This window comes from Cavia porcellus, unplaced genomic scaffold (assembly GCF_034190915.1).
Source record: "Cavia porcellus strain 051 isolate PalLab524CR breed Dunkin Hartley unplaced genomic scaffold, mCavPor4.1 scaffold_2, whole genome shotgun sequence".
NCBI lineage: Eukaryota > Metazoa > Chordata > Mammalia > Rodentia > Caviidae > Cavia > Cavia porcellus.
Genome location: NW_026947485.1, coordinates 87,698,071 through 87,713,311, shown reverse-complemented (window position 1 = coordinate 87,713,311; position 15,241 = coordinate 87,698,071). Strand labels below are relative to the sequence as shown.

General features: G+C 42.5%; 1 protein-coding gene across 15 annotated transcripts in view; it reads left to right on the top strand.

Moving 5' to 3' along the window:
• Ablim1 (actin binding LIM protein 1) overlaps positions 1–15,241 on the top strand; it is a 291,033-nt gene that overhangs the window by 241,972 nt on the left and 33,820 nt on the right. For 12 of the 15 annotated variants that reach the window (XM_063244792.1, XM_063244790.1, XM_063244788.1 and 9 more), the window contains exons 8-11: positions 1,222–1,280; positions 3,958–4,041; positions 13,175–13,252; positions 14,053–14,208. In XM_063244792.1, the coding sequence (XP_063100862.1) occupies positions 1,222–1,280; positions 3,958–4,041; positions 13,175–13,252; positions 14,053–14,208 (377 nt within the window). The remainder of the gene's footprint in view (positions 1–1,221; positions 1,281–3,957; positions 4,042–13,174; positions 13,253–14,052; positions 14,209–15,241) is intronic. The other 3 variants (XM_063244794.1, XM_063244793.1, XM_063244784.1) reach the window with 1 other exon arrangement.

Below are 15,241 nucleotides of genomic sequence, written 5' to 3'. Positions count from 1 at the left end.
AAACTATTTTGATATAAAATATTTTTTTTGCCATTAGTATGATGTTATTTTAGCTCAGGGGTATAAAGCAATTCATGAGTTATTTTAAATTGATGACTTTTCTGGCCTGGGATTTAGCTCAGTGGGTCAAGCACTTGCCTGCTAAGCTCAAGGTCATGAGTTCAATCCCCAGCACCAAAAAAAAAAAAAGTAAACTGATGACTTTTCAAGTAAACATGGGTGATTGTTTGAAGAGATAAGGACTGAAATCATGACCTGAAGAAAGACTGATGATGTTTATACCGAGACTCATCACTGTCATAACTCGCAACTTTCCACTTAGCGACTTTGTTAGCTTGAGTCTTTTTAAGTGCTCCTGGGTTCCTCCTACTCCAAGGTTCATCTGAACAAACCCGCATGTGCACACAGGATTCAATTACCAGCCTGACAAATAGTCATATAAATGATGTGTATTATATGTCTGGCCAAAGAGAATCATGAGCGGGCATTGGATTCTTGATCAGAGTTGTCTTTTTGGAAATAAGTGTTTTTGCTTAATTCTATGATGGTGACATTATCCATGAAAGTGCTTCATAGTCCTATAAAGGATGATTACTGATTCATAAACAGGAAACAACAGCTAAATGGTCACTTTCTTAGTTTAAAAGGAAAGACTATTACTAGCTAATTTAAAGGTTAAATGATTTGTAATGTAACTTGAACCTGTCTAACACTTAATATAGTTACCCATATCAGTGTAGATGACTGTAGAATTACATCAGTGAAAAAAAATTAGTAAATTTTGCTCCTGAATAGATTATCTGGTTTGTTTTATTTTTCTCAACTAAATTGCTTTATTGTTCAATTGTCTATAAAAATGTCTTATTTATGACGTTAAATGCAGCTTATACTAAGCACTGAGACATTACTTTTGAAGGACAATAATACAGTTTTTGAAAAACAGTCAAAAACTAAATATCCCTTGCATTAAAACAATTGTGTGCCCCGTTAGTGGCCTCTGTGGTCCACAGTGATGGTATTTTTAGAACAAGGTTGGGTTAGACAAAGAAATTCACCTGAAGTTTGTGGTTGTTGGATTTTAGTCTCATTAGTTATATGACTGTGGGCAGCTGTGTGATTTCTATGGTGGGAAAGAGGAATCTGACCCCCTCTCAGGAGTTCTGTTAAACAGGACGATGGTGTCCTTCCATTTCCTTCATGCTTTGCTCTATGTCTTTCCAGGTTCCACCGTTTGGCATCCCGACTGTAAACAGTCTACTAAGACAGAGGAAAAGCTACGGGTAAGGAAGCAATTAGAACCGTGGTGCCAGGTACATTGGGTGCCCATGTGGGTGCTCAAAGTCACTAATTGTTGGAACTAGGCTTTGGGTGAAATTACTTTTTACCAGCATTTCCCTCAGAGAAACCATAGCTTAAAGGCCATTTGACCAGCTAACGTGGGCCTTCTTATCCTGAATTTATTGTGGTTTTTGTTTGTTTTTTGGTTCTAAATGCTTGTATTAGAGAGTGTTACCTTGTCTGTCTACTTCTCACAAAAGCATTTAAGGAAAAAGTGGACAGAGATGAGGAAAAAAAAAATGGCCCCGTCGAGTTCTGTATTCACTCTTTGGTGACCTTCTTGCCAGACTTTTTGTGCTTGGCCCATGAAGCACCACTTCACCTCAAACTCCGCATCCTTTGCTCTGCTCTTGGTATACTTTATTTACCTCTCACATGCAAATTCACCAGGATAACCTCTAACTCTAAAAACTGAGGGGATAACAAGGAGGAGCCCTGATGTATAAATTGGTTAATGCTCAGAATACCTCCAGTGGCTGATATTTTACCTGTTTTAGAAGCAAAGAGCTATACGAAAATAGACATTTACGATCATGTTCAGATGGTTCTAGGTTTTCTCCTGAGTTATTTTTCAGAGGATAATCAGACTGAATCCGAGTTTCCCCTTTTCACTGATTTAGAGGCACCTGTGGAGCCCACCTTCCCTTCACCTGGCCCCTCAAGGAACGGAACCGTCTGGATTTAGTTTGGAGGCCAGGTCCTAGTGTGTGGAGTGATTGCTTCTTGAGCTGCCCCTAGCAGGCACTTTCGTATGTGGCAGGTGTCGTTCTCAGCAGTACTCAGCTGATTTACTGGCAGGACCTGGTCAAAGATATGTGACTTGTCAAGGGATGACTTGACTGCTGAGAAATGATGGTCAGATTTTCAAGACCCCTACAACTGCCACCGTGGATTGCTGCTCTTATTTTCTAGTGTCTTTTTTTTTTTTTTTTTTTTCATTTTTATCGGTACCAGGGATCAAACTCACGACTGCCTGCTTGCAAGGCAGGTGCTTATGCCGCTGAGCTAAATCCCCAGCCCCTATTTTCTAGTGTCTTTTATTCTCTCCATTGAAACACATTTATGCAGAGTGTTTTTTTTTTAAACTCCCTTTGTTTTGCTTTTGTTTTTTTTTTTTTTTCTTCTCAATGGCATTTATAAATCAGATGGAGACATTTTGCCATTTGTACATCATAAGAGACCTGTCCTTTGCCTTGGATCCTAAGCAAAAGCAGTTCTTTTTGCAGTCACTATTATTTTAAGCAAAATTGAAGTAAAGGGGAAGAACCCTTTTTCTGAGAATAATTGAGTAAAGACGAGAATAACAGAAGAAGATAGTGCCCACCAGAACTGGGGTGGTTTTGCTCTGTGTTTTGTATAGACAGCTTTAATTTGAGCATATCTACAGTTGCTGTTGAAGTTCATCAGCCAGACAGATTAGCCTCTGAGAATTTGGAGGAACCATAGTTGCCTGGGATACAAGGTTATCTTTATAAAATATGAAAACATTAAAGATAGTGCTGATTGTCACTTTTGCCCTAAGTATGTAGAATTCAAAACATAGCTTGAGGCTGCTGCCCAGAAACCACCCAAGTAGCCAGTGGTCTACACCCTATCTACAGCACTGCATTTCGTTTTTGAGTGATCATTTTTACTTTATTCCTGATGAAATTTTTTTCCACGTAAAGAAAAGATTGCAAAAGAGGCCAGACTGAATGAAATGTGTGCCTTTTTTTCTATAAGGATAGCTTAGTTTTGTGAACCCTGAAATGTTCCTAAAATGATTTAAAGCAGGAAAGAAAAAAACCATACTTGATCACATCTTGATAGAACTCTCTGCAGAAGCTTATGAAAACAGCTTGGGAAGTATTTCACTCATTCTGGCTGAGAGATGCTCTTGTTTTGTTCCTTAGTGAGCATTCCAGAGCTCTTGTCCTAATCTCAACATTTACTCCACAGGCACGATCAGATCAGCCCTGTCACTCAGTGTCTTTGGGAAATCCAGGGGTCAGGAGGAGGAGAATGTACTGCCACAAGAAATGAGTTCTGTGTGCCCACAGTTGGGGTCTAGGTTGACACTGGTGAGGTTTAGAGGGGAGCTGATTTTTAATAGAGGAATAAGTCTTGTGCTCCCTTAAGGGTGTGTCTACAAACTCAAATCCTTGCGCCAAGCTTTCTAAGCCTTCAGTGAATGTCACAGTTGAGCAGTTTCCATAGCAAAATGAAAATGTTTGAAGAATCTTTGAGCAACCCCACTGAGTAATCCACATTCTTGATATTTAATCCACATTCTTGGGGCATTTGTGACAATAGATTTTTAACAACATGTCTCAATTCACTTTATTGCCGTTTTACTCTTCATATACTATAAATACATCTCAGCCACAGTAAACAGAGGACTCAGGGTAGAGGATGTAGGTAAATATGCTAGAATTTGGGGCCTCTTAATATGTACTTCCTATGAGCCCAAAATGGACCCCTAAACCCAGCACATGCCCATCAACTAAAATGATGTCATTTGCAGTTGACATAAACTAGTTTTCCCATGGGTGGGTTTTTTTTTGTTTTGTTTTGTTTTTTTTTAGTAGTTTCTGAATGAGAATATTGTTTATTCTTTCCTCTTTTCATCTTTTATGGCAGCCACCAAACATTCATCGTTCTCCATCTGATTTCTTTTATCCCAAAAGTCTGATCCGCCGCATAGGACGGTCTCCATCTCTTCAGGTTGGCGCTGTGCTGGGGCTGAGACTTGGAGTCGCTGTCCTGGCCCAGGCTTCTATTGTTCATGCATGGTCCCCTCACCCCCACTTCCCAGCTGCTTTTCTCACATGACTTACACAGCTCCTGCAGAAGGCAGATGCTTTCTTACCCAGTGAGTTGTGTCTCACGGTCTGACTTGGGCTGGTTTCCTTCAGAGCAGAGGCTAAAGCATTGTCTTCCTTGGCTTCTGTGTGTGTATGTGTGGTGCCAGGGATCAAACCCAGGGCCTTGTGCATGCAAGGCAAGAACTCTACCACTGAACCATATCCCCAGCCCTAACACACTGTCTTCATTCAAGTCAGTGTATGGGGCTGTCATTTGGTCTTGTGTGCCCACATTTGTTCACCAGGTGTGGTGCACAGTTGGGGCAAAAACAAAGAAGTAATGTCTAGAAAGGATAGAAATATCATGAGACATGGGTTGCATAGATCACGTAATCAAGTGTATGATGGTCCCTGGGATGTCAGAGGAGGATGGGTCCCAAGGGTACTTCCAGAGAGAAGTGGTCATAATTTGAATCCTTCAGGCTGGAGAAGATTTGAACAAGGGGAGATTAGAGAGAAAAGGAGGAGCCCTATCAAGACACAGAAAGTTGGAGCTGGGGGAAGCAGAACCAGGCAGGATATGGTTTGTCTCCAAAAAGAGACAGCGAAGGTTAGGGGTGGAGGGACCAAGGAGAGCAGGCGCCCACTGTAAGGAAGCGGAGGATCCACCTGCACTGTCATTTGCCTTCCTAAGAATTCCTGTGAGGTAACTCATTTTATTCTTGTTTTGCCCATAGGCAGGCTGAGAGCAAGGGCCATCATCATGAGGTGACCTTCCCAGAGACACCCTAGCATTGAGTGAAGGATCTGGGGTACCCAGGTTTCTGTGAGCCCATGGTCCTGTTTTGCCCATGCTAAATAAGAGGACAACAAGAGAGAAACCGAGACTAGAGAAGAGTCTTAAATGCTGGCTAAGGTCTTTGTCAGGGGCCCTGATGCAGATGAGGACAGCAGGACCTACCAGGGCTCCCCTTCATGGCTCCCCACAGGAGCCGCCAAGCAGGAGATTATATTCCATTCTCACTTCACATTCTTTGGGGTCCCTAAGAAGGCAGTAGAAACCCTGGCCTGCCCCTCCACTCTCCATACTCCCACACTGGCCAAGGCGACGCCCGTCTGGCATTGCTGCCCTGGCCACAGGGCCGCAGCACAGCACTGTCCTCAGGCCCTGCGCCTGCACCGGCCTCTGTGCCTGCCAGGACTGTGCTTCAGATGGGAGAACTTCGCGTTCCCATCTGTTTTTATTAAAACATTATGTGCTGTCTTTCAGTGATTTCAAAGACAAAAGTATAGGATTCTAGAATTGGAAACAGCCTTTTAGATGTCAGCCCCCTTGTTTCTCCACCTGTAGAGTGAAGTCAGACAGGGGGAGCGAGGTCCCCAAGCCTATACAGGCTCTAACCAGCCAGTTGGCCACAGTCTCAGATTCACAACTCTGGGCCTCGGAGTCTGGTTTTGGACCCTGGTGCTGGGATGCACCCCAGCTTGGACTTGTGCAGGATCTCCACCCAACTTTTATTTTTAAGCCCGTTCGTTCCGCTGGCAAAGGTCCACATAGAGTACAGTATCTCCCATGAACCCGGAGAAAGGGGTCAAGATCATTCCAACTGCAAATGCAAGCTGCTCAGCCCTAGTGCCTGTACCTGGCAGGAAGTCGCTTTTTCAAAAAAATTTTTTCCAATAGTGTACTCTTAACTCAGCATTATATTTTGTTCCCTAAGGCTGTAGCCAAGTGATGTGTTTTCATGACTTGAAGATAAATATCATCATGAAGTGTGAAATTGTTTTCTTTTGCTCCAGACCCTTAAGAGATTTGGAAAGAGAAATCTGTTTTGAATAGCCTCTCTCTTCCTGTCCTATTGTTTGAAGGAGACATCTGATTCCCATTATCTAGCCATAAATATCAATGAGGTCAATTTCGGCTCCACCCCAGAAAGTTGTAAACAGCTTGGGACCTGTTTGTGGAGGTCTCCCTTTCCTACTGGTGATGGTGCCAAAGAATGAGAGATGGCTCACCAGGACTTGCACGTAGTACAATCCTCAAGTCACAGAGGTTTTGATCTTTTAAGTAATTTGACCTACACGGAACCTGATTTTCACTGCATAAAATTAAGCATCTTTAGTGATTTCATTCATATCCTTGCAGGGAGAGTCAGTACTGTGTGCCCCAGAAAAGAGTCCTGATTTTGTTGAAAATGAAAATTCAATTTATAGTGGGAAAGTTAGTTTATTGTTTGTGTTCAGAAACCTCTCCTTTTTATCTTCTGAGAGTTACCTCAGAAAAATGCATTCTGGTTTTACTTCTTGGAAGTTTTGTGAATTGTAGTCATTTTTATCTCTAGGTAAAACTCAGTACTAAATATTTTTAATTATTGTAGGCAGTGCATGTGATTTTCCCAAAATAAAATTTTTAATAATCTGAAGTGGGTCACTTGCCTTTACTCTAAAAAGGAGTTTCTTGGTTGTACCTCGAAGGCTAATGCTTAAATTCACTCACAAACTAGGCATGAGGTATTTTTTCTTTCAAAACTAATATTCCACAATATAACATATGTGTTTGTAACTCTGTTACATACCAAAGAAATATCATGTGCATATATTTTTCTAAAGAAGCTACTTCAGAGATCTGTGTGTAGAATAGGGAAGTAGTGTTGTGGGTTTATTTGTGTGACTACTATTCGTGCTGCTTTATTTCAGGTTTTCACTTTACTGGGGATTTTTTCCTCCCAGGTGTTATTTCACAGTTTAGCAGGCATTCAGATGGAGAGGTGGTGAGATACAAGGACGGCCACCAGGGCTTTTCATCAGAATAAAGGCTGCCAGCAGCTGTGAAAGAGTCCCCAGAGAAGGCATGCAGTGTCCAGAGCTCCCTTTTACTTGCCTTCGAAACACAAATTCTTTTTTCCAACCATTTCATCCTTTTCTTACATTTGATGTGTGCCAATTTTAAAACACTCCTCCTTCTGCAGCAGTTATCACCACCTTGTCTGATGAACATCCACAGAAACTCCAGGCAGCTGCTGTCAATGCCAGCGATACTTGGTAGGAGATGCCAACTGCCCAGATTGCAGTTATCTATGGGTGTTCCCGAGACAGATGATCTGGTGCCATGGCCTGTAGTTGCTCTCACCTTCTTAGAGTGTGGCTTTGCATGAATGCAGTTGTCCAATCCCTAATCCTGCAAGTGGGGGGCAGGGGAGCAGAGACACAGAGAGCCTTCCAGGGTTCCCTGAAGGGGCCCACATGCACCAGGCTATAATCCAAAGTCAGTGGAAAATGTTGTTTCTCCACATACCCATAGACAGAGCTCTGGTAAGTGCTTTGAATGGTCAGTTTTGAATGGTTAGTATTTGAAGAGTGGCAAGAACATCAAAAGATCTCCTTCAATTCATCTTTCTGTGACTTCCATCCAAATGGTAAGGCAGACTGACAAATCAAAGCCAACAGGACTGAAAGGTAGTAAGACAGTTTTTAAAAGATTTCCTGAGAAAAACAACAAAAGGCGTGCTTTTTTAAGAATCTATCCTCTGACTAGTGATAAATAAATGCCTTTTTGTTTCTCTTTCTCTATTGAAAGGAATTGCTAGTCTTCTAGTGAACCCTTCATTGTTTGGGTCTTTCTGTTTTCTTTTGTATGTACGTGGTCCTGCGACTAGAACCCAGGGTTTCATGCATGCTGGGCAAATGTTCTGCCCCTGAGCTGCACTCACAGTCCTTTTTTTATTTTGAGACAAGGTCTTACTAAGTGGTCTGGGATGGCCTTGATCTAATGATCCTCCTGCCTCAGCTTCCTGAGTAGCTGAGGTTATGGGTCTGTGCCAGTGCTTCCAGCTCCCCTACCCCTTTTTGAAGAAAAACAAGTTCATTGAAATGAAAAGCAAGTATGGAAATGTGTGCTGGGGAAATAAATGTAGAGAAAATAGATCCCTCCATGAGGGGTTGAGTGAGGACCACTCATCTAACCAAGAGCTTTTAATGAAGTCCTTTTCTCCTGTTACCAAAATAAGGGTTCAACTCTTCACCTAATCAATTTGGAGAAATCCCAGCCACATGTAATCCTTCATTTACTTTGCCCTCTTCCTACTTCCTCTTCACCTTTGGTGTTGTTAGTGTTCCCAAAGATAACTTCCAAAAAAACCTAAATTTTTCCAACTGTACTTTCAAGTTGGTTTTCTATAAGAAAAAGGTGTTTATTTGGAAACTAAGCAAATTGCATCTACTTTTAACACTTTATCATTGCTGGTAAGCTTTGCTGTTGCCTTAATTCCTATTGAACGGAAGTGGATTGATGTTAGGAATAACATTTGAAGTCATCTTTGTATATATTTTATACCTGTAGCAAGAACGAGAGTAATTTGGTCCTAATGCCTGTTGAAAGTTCTAGAGACAGAGACCTCTGGTCCATCGAGTCTGTGAATTCAGTTCATAATGACCAGGTCACTGTGGCCTCCCTGAACATCTGAATGGGTGGAAATGGTAATTTAGGTTGAATAAGTACAGTACCTGGAAATGGGGGCTGTCTGAAGTGTCACTGCAGCCATGAAGGTGACACTGGAGTTAGATTATGATAAAGAAGGGTCAGTGGAATTTGAAAGGCAGGTCCCATGGGGGCGAGCCTGCACTTTGCAGCTGAGATAAGTTTCGATGTGCTTTGTGCTCCTGTGTCAGAGGACAGCTCTGTGCCACTTGACTATATCCTAGTCCTAATAGCAAAGAATGTATTCGTTGGGGGAGACCCATAGCAGGAAGAATAAAAGGGGTTCTTTTATTGATAAGATGTTAATTAAAAATTCACCATATTTCCAACTCAGTGTAACATTCCAAATCTTCAGGATAAGACTCCAGAGATAATTATTCTCAGGGTTAAAAAGTAGTTTTACTACTTTTGTAAGAGAGACTTCCAGTCTCCAAATATACTTCAGAAGCCCTATGGAGTACAGGAAAAAAGCAGGTCATTCGTGCATGGTGTTTAAGCCTCAAGCAGGGTTCAAGAGGCAGCAGGTCCAGCGTTGCCCTGGCAGATAAAATGGACTTGTGCAAAGCCACTGCCACCCAGAAGTGGAAGGGGCATTAATTATTGGGGTTAAGACACATGCAGGAAGTCACTATCAGTGAGAGAATTCGGGGTCACTGCACAGAGTGACTTATCACAGTCTGTTCAGCAGAATGTCCCAGGGCTTGAGAAATACTTTTCCTGACTTGAGGACTCTGTGCCTTGGTGGGAAGGAGTCCAAACAAGATAGCTGTAGAGAACTACAGATCATCTCGATCTGTGTATCGCACATTTGAGGAGAATATTCTACCACAAGCAGCAAAGCACAAGCAAGGCTGCCCTTTGTTAGTAGAAAATCACTAGCCACAAAATGGTCTCATGTCAAATGTCTGCAAACACTGACTACGCACCTTGTACCTGGTAAAGTACTTGGAGCTTTATGTGCATTATGTCATTTAGCCCTACCAAGCATCAGGAGCTGTTGGTGATACTTTCTCCGCTACTTTATAAATGGAGAGTTGAAGCTCAACAAAGTTAAAAACAAAAGAGCATGTAACATCACACACGGTGGAATATGGATCTGAACTGAGTTATCTGATTTCAAAGCTAGCCTTTAACTCCCATATTGTGTGTCATACGTGGTTGTTTTATCCCATTAGTGTAGGCAGGAAGATACAGGAAGGCCACTATAAAAAATTAGACAAGCAGGAATGTAGCTCACCCATCAATAAGAAGCCTACAGAAAGTTAGATGGACAGAATGAAGCAAAAATAAATAAGAGAAGTGATAAGTTCAGTGAAAGAGAAGTTTCCAGTGAGGGTGGCACCCACCTGGCATTCCTAGTCCTCCGGAGGCTGAGCTACTCCAAGCATGTTGGCAGATCTGGTGACCAGTTAACTTTGAAAACATTCCCACTTTAAAATCTAAATTATTTCTCTTGGAATCAAAGAACTTAGGAATGTATATATGCAGCTTGGGGAGTTTTAGATCTGAAACCCTTTAAAGAATCGAATGGTACATGGCAAAAATTGAAATTATTAAATAACTCTGAAAACCTTAGCCCGACAATGTTCGTAGTGCAAATAAACAAGACGAATGCTTCAGAGAAACCTGCAAAACTCACAGGATAAGGAGTCGAGGAGAAAGGAGGGAGAGGCTGAACCAAAATAGACTAGTCCAGCCACAGGACCCCTCTTTCTGAGGAGTTCTGATCCCTGAAAGAGAATGTAGGGGCCCCTCTGTGCATGCTCAAGTTGGTCTCAGTTGGATTCCTACTGGCACGAACCACACCTTCAGACTCTCCCAGAGATGTGGTCACTGGGAACGTAGAAAGTGCCCCTCACCCACACTTGGTAAAAGCAGAGATGAGTAATGTGTGAGAGACCCCAAGGCTTCAGCATGCACATTGGCTTTTTTGTACCATGTTCCAAATGCTGGTTAATGGGCACTGGCCCTTGTCATAGCAGCTTCAGTAACTGAAGGCATGTGCCTCTCCTGCTGCCCAGCTGCCCTGACTCCCACCTGACCCTGTGAGCTAAAACAGTAGCACTAGCACAATAAAAATACTGATCTCAATATATTTCTGTTTCCTTCACTATCTTTGCCCAGTAGCTGTGTTGTTGGGAAAACAATTATGAGATAGACACAGATAGAATGCAGGGGCAAAGTACATGGGCCTGGACCTCAGGTGCTGGGTTCACATCATGACTCACCTCATTTCTACCTGTGTAGCTCACAGCACTCGTACTTCTTCCTCATCTATAGAGTGGGCTAATACCTATGTCGTAGGGTTACTGAGCAGATTAACTGCAAGCTAACCTAGGACATGGGCAGCATAGGCCCTCCATGTCATAAGTGACCCATAGCTGCTATTGATGGCCCCAGGTTGGTGCTGAAGAGGTTTCACTTTGACATCAAGTTTGGCAAATATTAGATCCTGACCTCTTGGACCAAATGACTAGCTGCATTTACTAATTACTCCACAGACATGGATGAGTATTGGTTCAGCTTCTGCAGGGAGTGGCATCTCTTTTTAAAGGAGCATTGCATTTTGATTAGGAAGACCAGGAAATGCTTGGCATTGGGGTTTCTTTTGAGTAGTGTTATGTGAAGCCTTTCTTTTCCAACATATTCAAAATGTCTCATATTGAGATTAACCTATTACTGGAAAATGGTAATTCCAGTCACAGTTGGAGACAGAGGTCTCAAGGAATAAGACCCAGAACCATGAACCAGATGCAGCAGCACCTGGGCATATGTGATTTCTCCCACCATCACCTGCCCAGGTATCCGTGCCATACCTGGCACATTGGCCAGGAATGATTGGTCACACGCAGTCCTCTAGTGAGTGCTTGCTTTGAAAGTGAGTCTCACCACTGCTTGCCTTACACTGGCCAGATGTGTGTGTTCATTATTTCAGGTGTGAATTACTCCACAGTACAACACCCATGCCTTTTGGCTTAGGTATGCTCACATTCAAGGAGTCATATCTAGAGAGAAACTATCCTGAGGAGGAAATGGTCCCATTCCTGTTGTGGTTACTATAAGTTATCCTCTTCGAGGAATAGTTGCACAGACATGAGGAAGTCTTTCAAAACTAGGCCTTGGGTTTTCTCTGTAGAGCTTTCCAGAATATGCCAAGCATAAATGGGAGGCAGTTGATCCTAGTTTGTATATTTCCTCCCGTCTCACTCATAAAACCAGTACTCTCATGGTTTTCCAAATGTGTATTGTTGTGAAACTCAGCTATTTTCATTTTGCCCGAGGCTGACCGCCAAACTCCTCTTAGTGACTCTGTGTGGCTCAGCTCACATCTATCAAGTACAGATAAATTCTAGTTTATTGTCCAGGTTACTTTTCTCTCATTGCTGAGACAAAATACCTGATGTCCAAAATTAGGGAAGCAAAAGTTTATTTAGCTAACAGTTTTTGGAGGTTTCGGTCCATACTCAGATAGCTCCAAGGCAGGGTGATATGACTGAGGGGCAGCTGTTCATGGTGGCCACAAGCAGCAAGAGCAAATAGGGTAAGAAGGGGAAAATCATGCCTCCTTCCCTCACCTATATTGTATGCAGGATACCAGTCCCTGGGCGGGTGCAGTGCTCATACCACCAATCCCAGCACTAGACGCAGCTGCCCTAGAAAGGCTCACCTCCCATGATCACATGAGGCTTTGGGGGGACATTTAAACAAACCATAACACTTATCCACTCTATGCTTTTGCCCTCTGTACACCTGTGCAAAGCATGGATACATGCAGCCATGAAAAACTCGTGAGGGCAGAGGTCATGACCAGAATTTATGAAAGGGATAGACATACTATAAGAAAACCAGTAAATCTATCACTGTGAAGTTCTACACCTGATTGGGGCGGGGGGAGAAAATGGCACTATTATGAGAAAGAACTAATAGTGGACTAAAGATCAAGGAGGGTCTTCCGCAAAGGTGATAGTTAAGCCACAATTGAGGAAGGCAAACCAAAGTGGGGAAGCTGGGTTTTAAGAGCATCTGAGGCAGGGAGCAGCCATCAAGAAATCATCAAGACCTGGAGGCAGGTCTGTACACCTTGTTCTGCAAACTGGTGGGTGATGAGAGACACAGGAAGAAAAGAAAGCAAGACGTGGTTTCCAAGCCTGGGATTTATTCTTCTGTTCTTAGTGGATGCTAGAGCCAAAAGCAGAATATTGACAATATACATTGTCCTTAAAAGATCTCTTGAAAGACCCACTGGGTGAAGAAGACAGGGTCTCCAGAGCAGGAAGCCCACGGGGAGACTGCTGCATAGCCCAGAGGAGCAGAGATGATGCGAGTTGTGGACTTGAGGCTGCAGAAATGGGGGAATGGGTAGCTTTGGACAGGACCATGGGGGCCTCAAATGCACTTTCAAAGCCAAATCCTGGTTTCCATGGCCTTTCCTTCTGGATTGTGTTTTCCTGTGTGACACAGGTCACAGATCTTTCCTTTTTAACTACCTTAGTGTGTAGTAAAGCTTAGGGACCCAGATCACTCTTGATCCTGAAGCCTTTGTCTGGACTCTGACAAGTCACTGTTTATTTTACAGCCTACCAGGACCTCCTCTGAAAGTATTTATTCTAGACCCGGATCCAGCATCCCTGGTTCACCAGGGCATACTATCTATGTAAGTATCTACTTGTGGGAATGGAAGCTTCTAGGGCAGGTAGGTTTAAGAACTGGAAGGCTGGATGGATAATAGAACCTAATTCAAAATGATTTCTAGTTGTTATGGAATCTAGTTTTCATTTCTGTGTATCAGTTGGTTCAATCATGTCTTCTTTCAGGTAATTCAATTTGTATATGATCATCTCATCTAAAGATGACTTCAAAGATGACAGTAATATGAAGCAGGATTTAAATTGTTATACCTGGGCTGGGGATTTAGATCAGCGGCATTAAGTGCCTGCCTGGCAAGTTTGAGGTCGTGAGTTTGATCCCCGGTTACATAAATAAATAAATAAATAAATAAATAAATAAACCTAATTACATATAGACACTTATAGATTCACTATACATTTATAGAGCTACTATTGGGTACTCTTAAATTCTGACATGAAGGTATTTAAATACTTAATTCATTAAATATGCAATTCTTGGTTTTAGCTAGCTGGCAGGATTTTTTGACCACCTCTTTGTGATTTTTTTTCCTTTACTATACTTTAGGAAAGTATTCTTAAGATTTACATATTTCTCTTGTTAATGAGTTCTATACAGACTTTTTCTTAAACTTTTGTTAATTTTAAAAAACAATTTACAGGTGATGTAAATTGGCAGTTTTCTGAAATCTATGACCTTGCTAAGGATGGTGTCGTGGCTTGTTTTAAGGGTCATCACATTTTAAACAAGTCATTAAAAGCGCTCTCACATAATTTCTCCAAGAAGTAAGATTGCAGAGTAACTTTTGTTTCTGTTCAACTTTACCAGGCAAAAGTAGACAATGAAATCCTGGATTACAAGGATTTAGCAGCCATTCCCAAGGTCAAGGCAATCTACGACATTGAGCGTCCAGACCTTATTAGCTACGAGCCTTTCTACAGTTCAGGCTACGATGACAAACAGGAGAGACAGAGCCTTGGAGAGGTAACACATTTCTAGTGGCTATGAGGTTTACAACAATTCCCTTTTTTTTAGTTCCATGCATAAAAATTACTATTTAGCATTTAAATCAATCTTTCCATTGCCTACTACTTGCGGATTTCCGTACCAGGTTCTATGAAATATTCAGAAACCTGTCACATGATTGCAGCCCTAGGGGAAGTCAAAAAGACTTCCCCTGGGAGAGTTGACCAGCTGCATACAAACCAACAGTGAAGGGTCAGTCAGGTCCTGTGACAATCTAGCCCTGTGCTCAGATGAGTGCTGAAGTTGACAAGGGAGGGGAGAGTCTTCTGGGGTCTTGATCTTGACCAGTTGGAAGTATATTTATGGAGATCATGGGGAGAAATAACATTCCACCCTAAATATTGGTAGCTGTAGTTTTCAGCAGTTTAACATAGTTAAAATATTTAAGAAAAGAGAAAGTGGAGAGAATAGACTGATGGTTACAGCACAGTGGTAGGAGCAAGGGCTATGGGATCAAATTACCTGGCCCAACTCAGGCATCATTGCACTTGTAAATGCTGAGCAGATAGCAGCTACTACAGTTGTTAACCTGTGCTCTCCAGGCTGGTTAGTGCCTGGCCCGCGGACCACTCCTCTGCTGGACAACAGCATCTCTGGGCTCCCTTCTCTGGGCCTTCTTTGCATAGTGCACCCCAAGGTTGGGATTACTGTTAACCTTCTACCCAGCTCTCTTGGGCTCTGGTCTGTTTCCCCTGCCTATTGAACCCCTAAATTTTTCCCCCTTCACTGTTTTGTTCTCGTGCTATGGGTTGACCTCAGAGCCTAAGCAGGCCAGGTACATGCTCTGCTACATAGCTCAGCACCCTCTTTCATTTTAAAATTGGAGTCATCTATAGACTGATTCAGTTCCATTCGGAGAGGTGCTGTCCTAACAGTGGACTCCTCAGCCATTCGGCCAAGGTTAAACCCAATCGTGAATAGCCTGCAGCGTCACAGTGCTCCTCAGGCTTCCTGAGATGAAGAAAAGGCATGAAAATGAGGTGACTGCGTG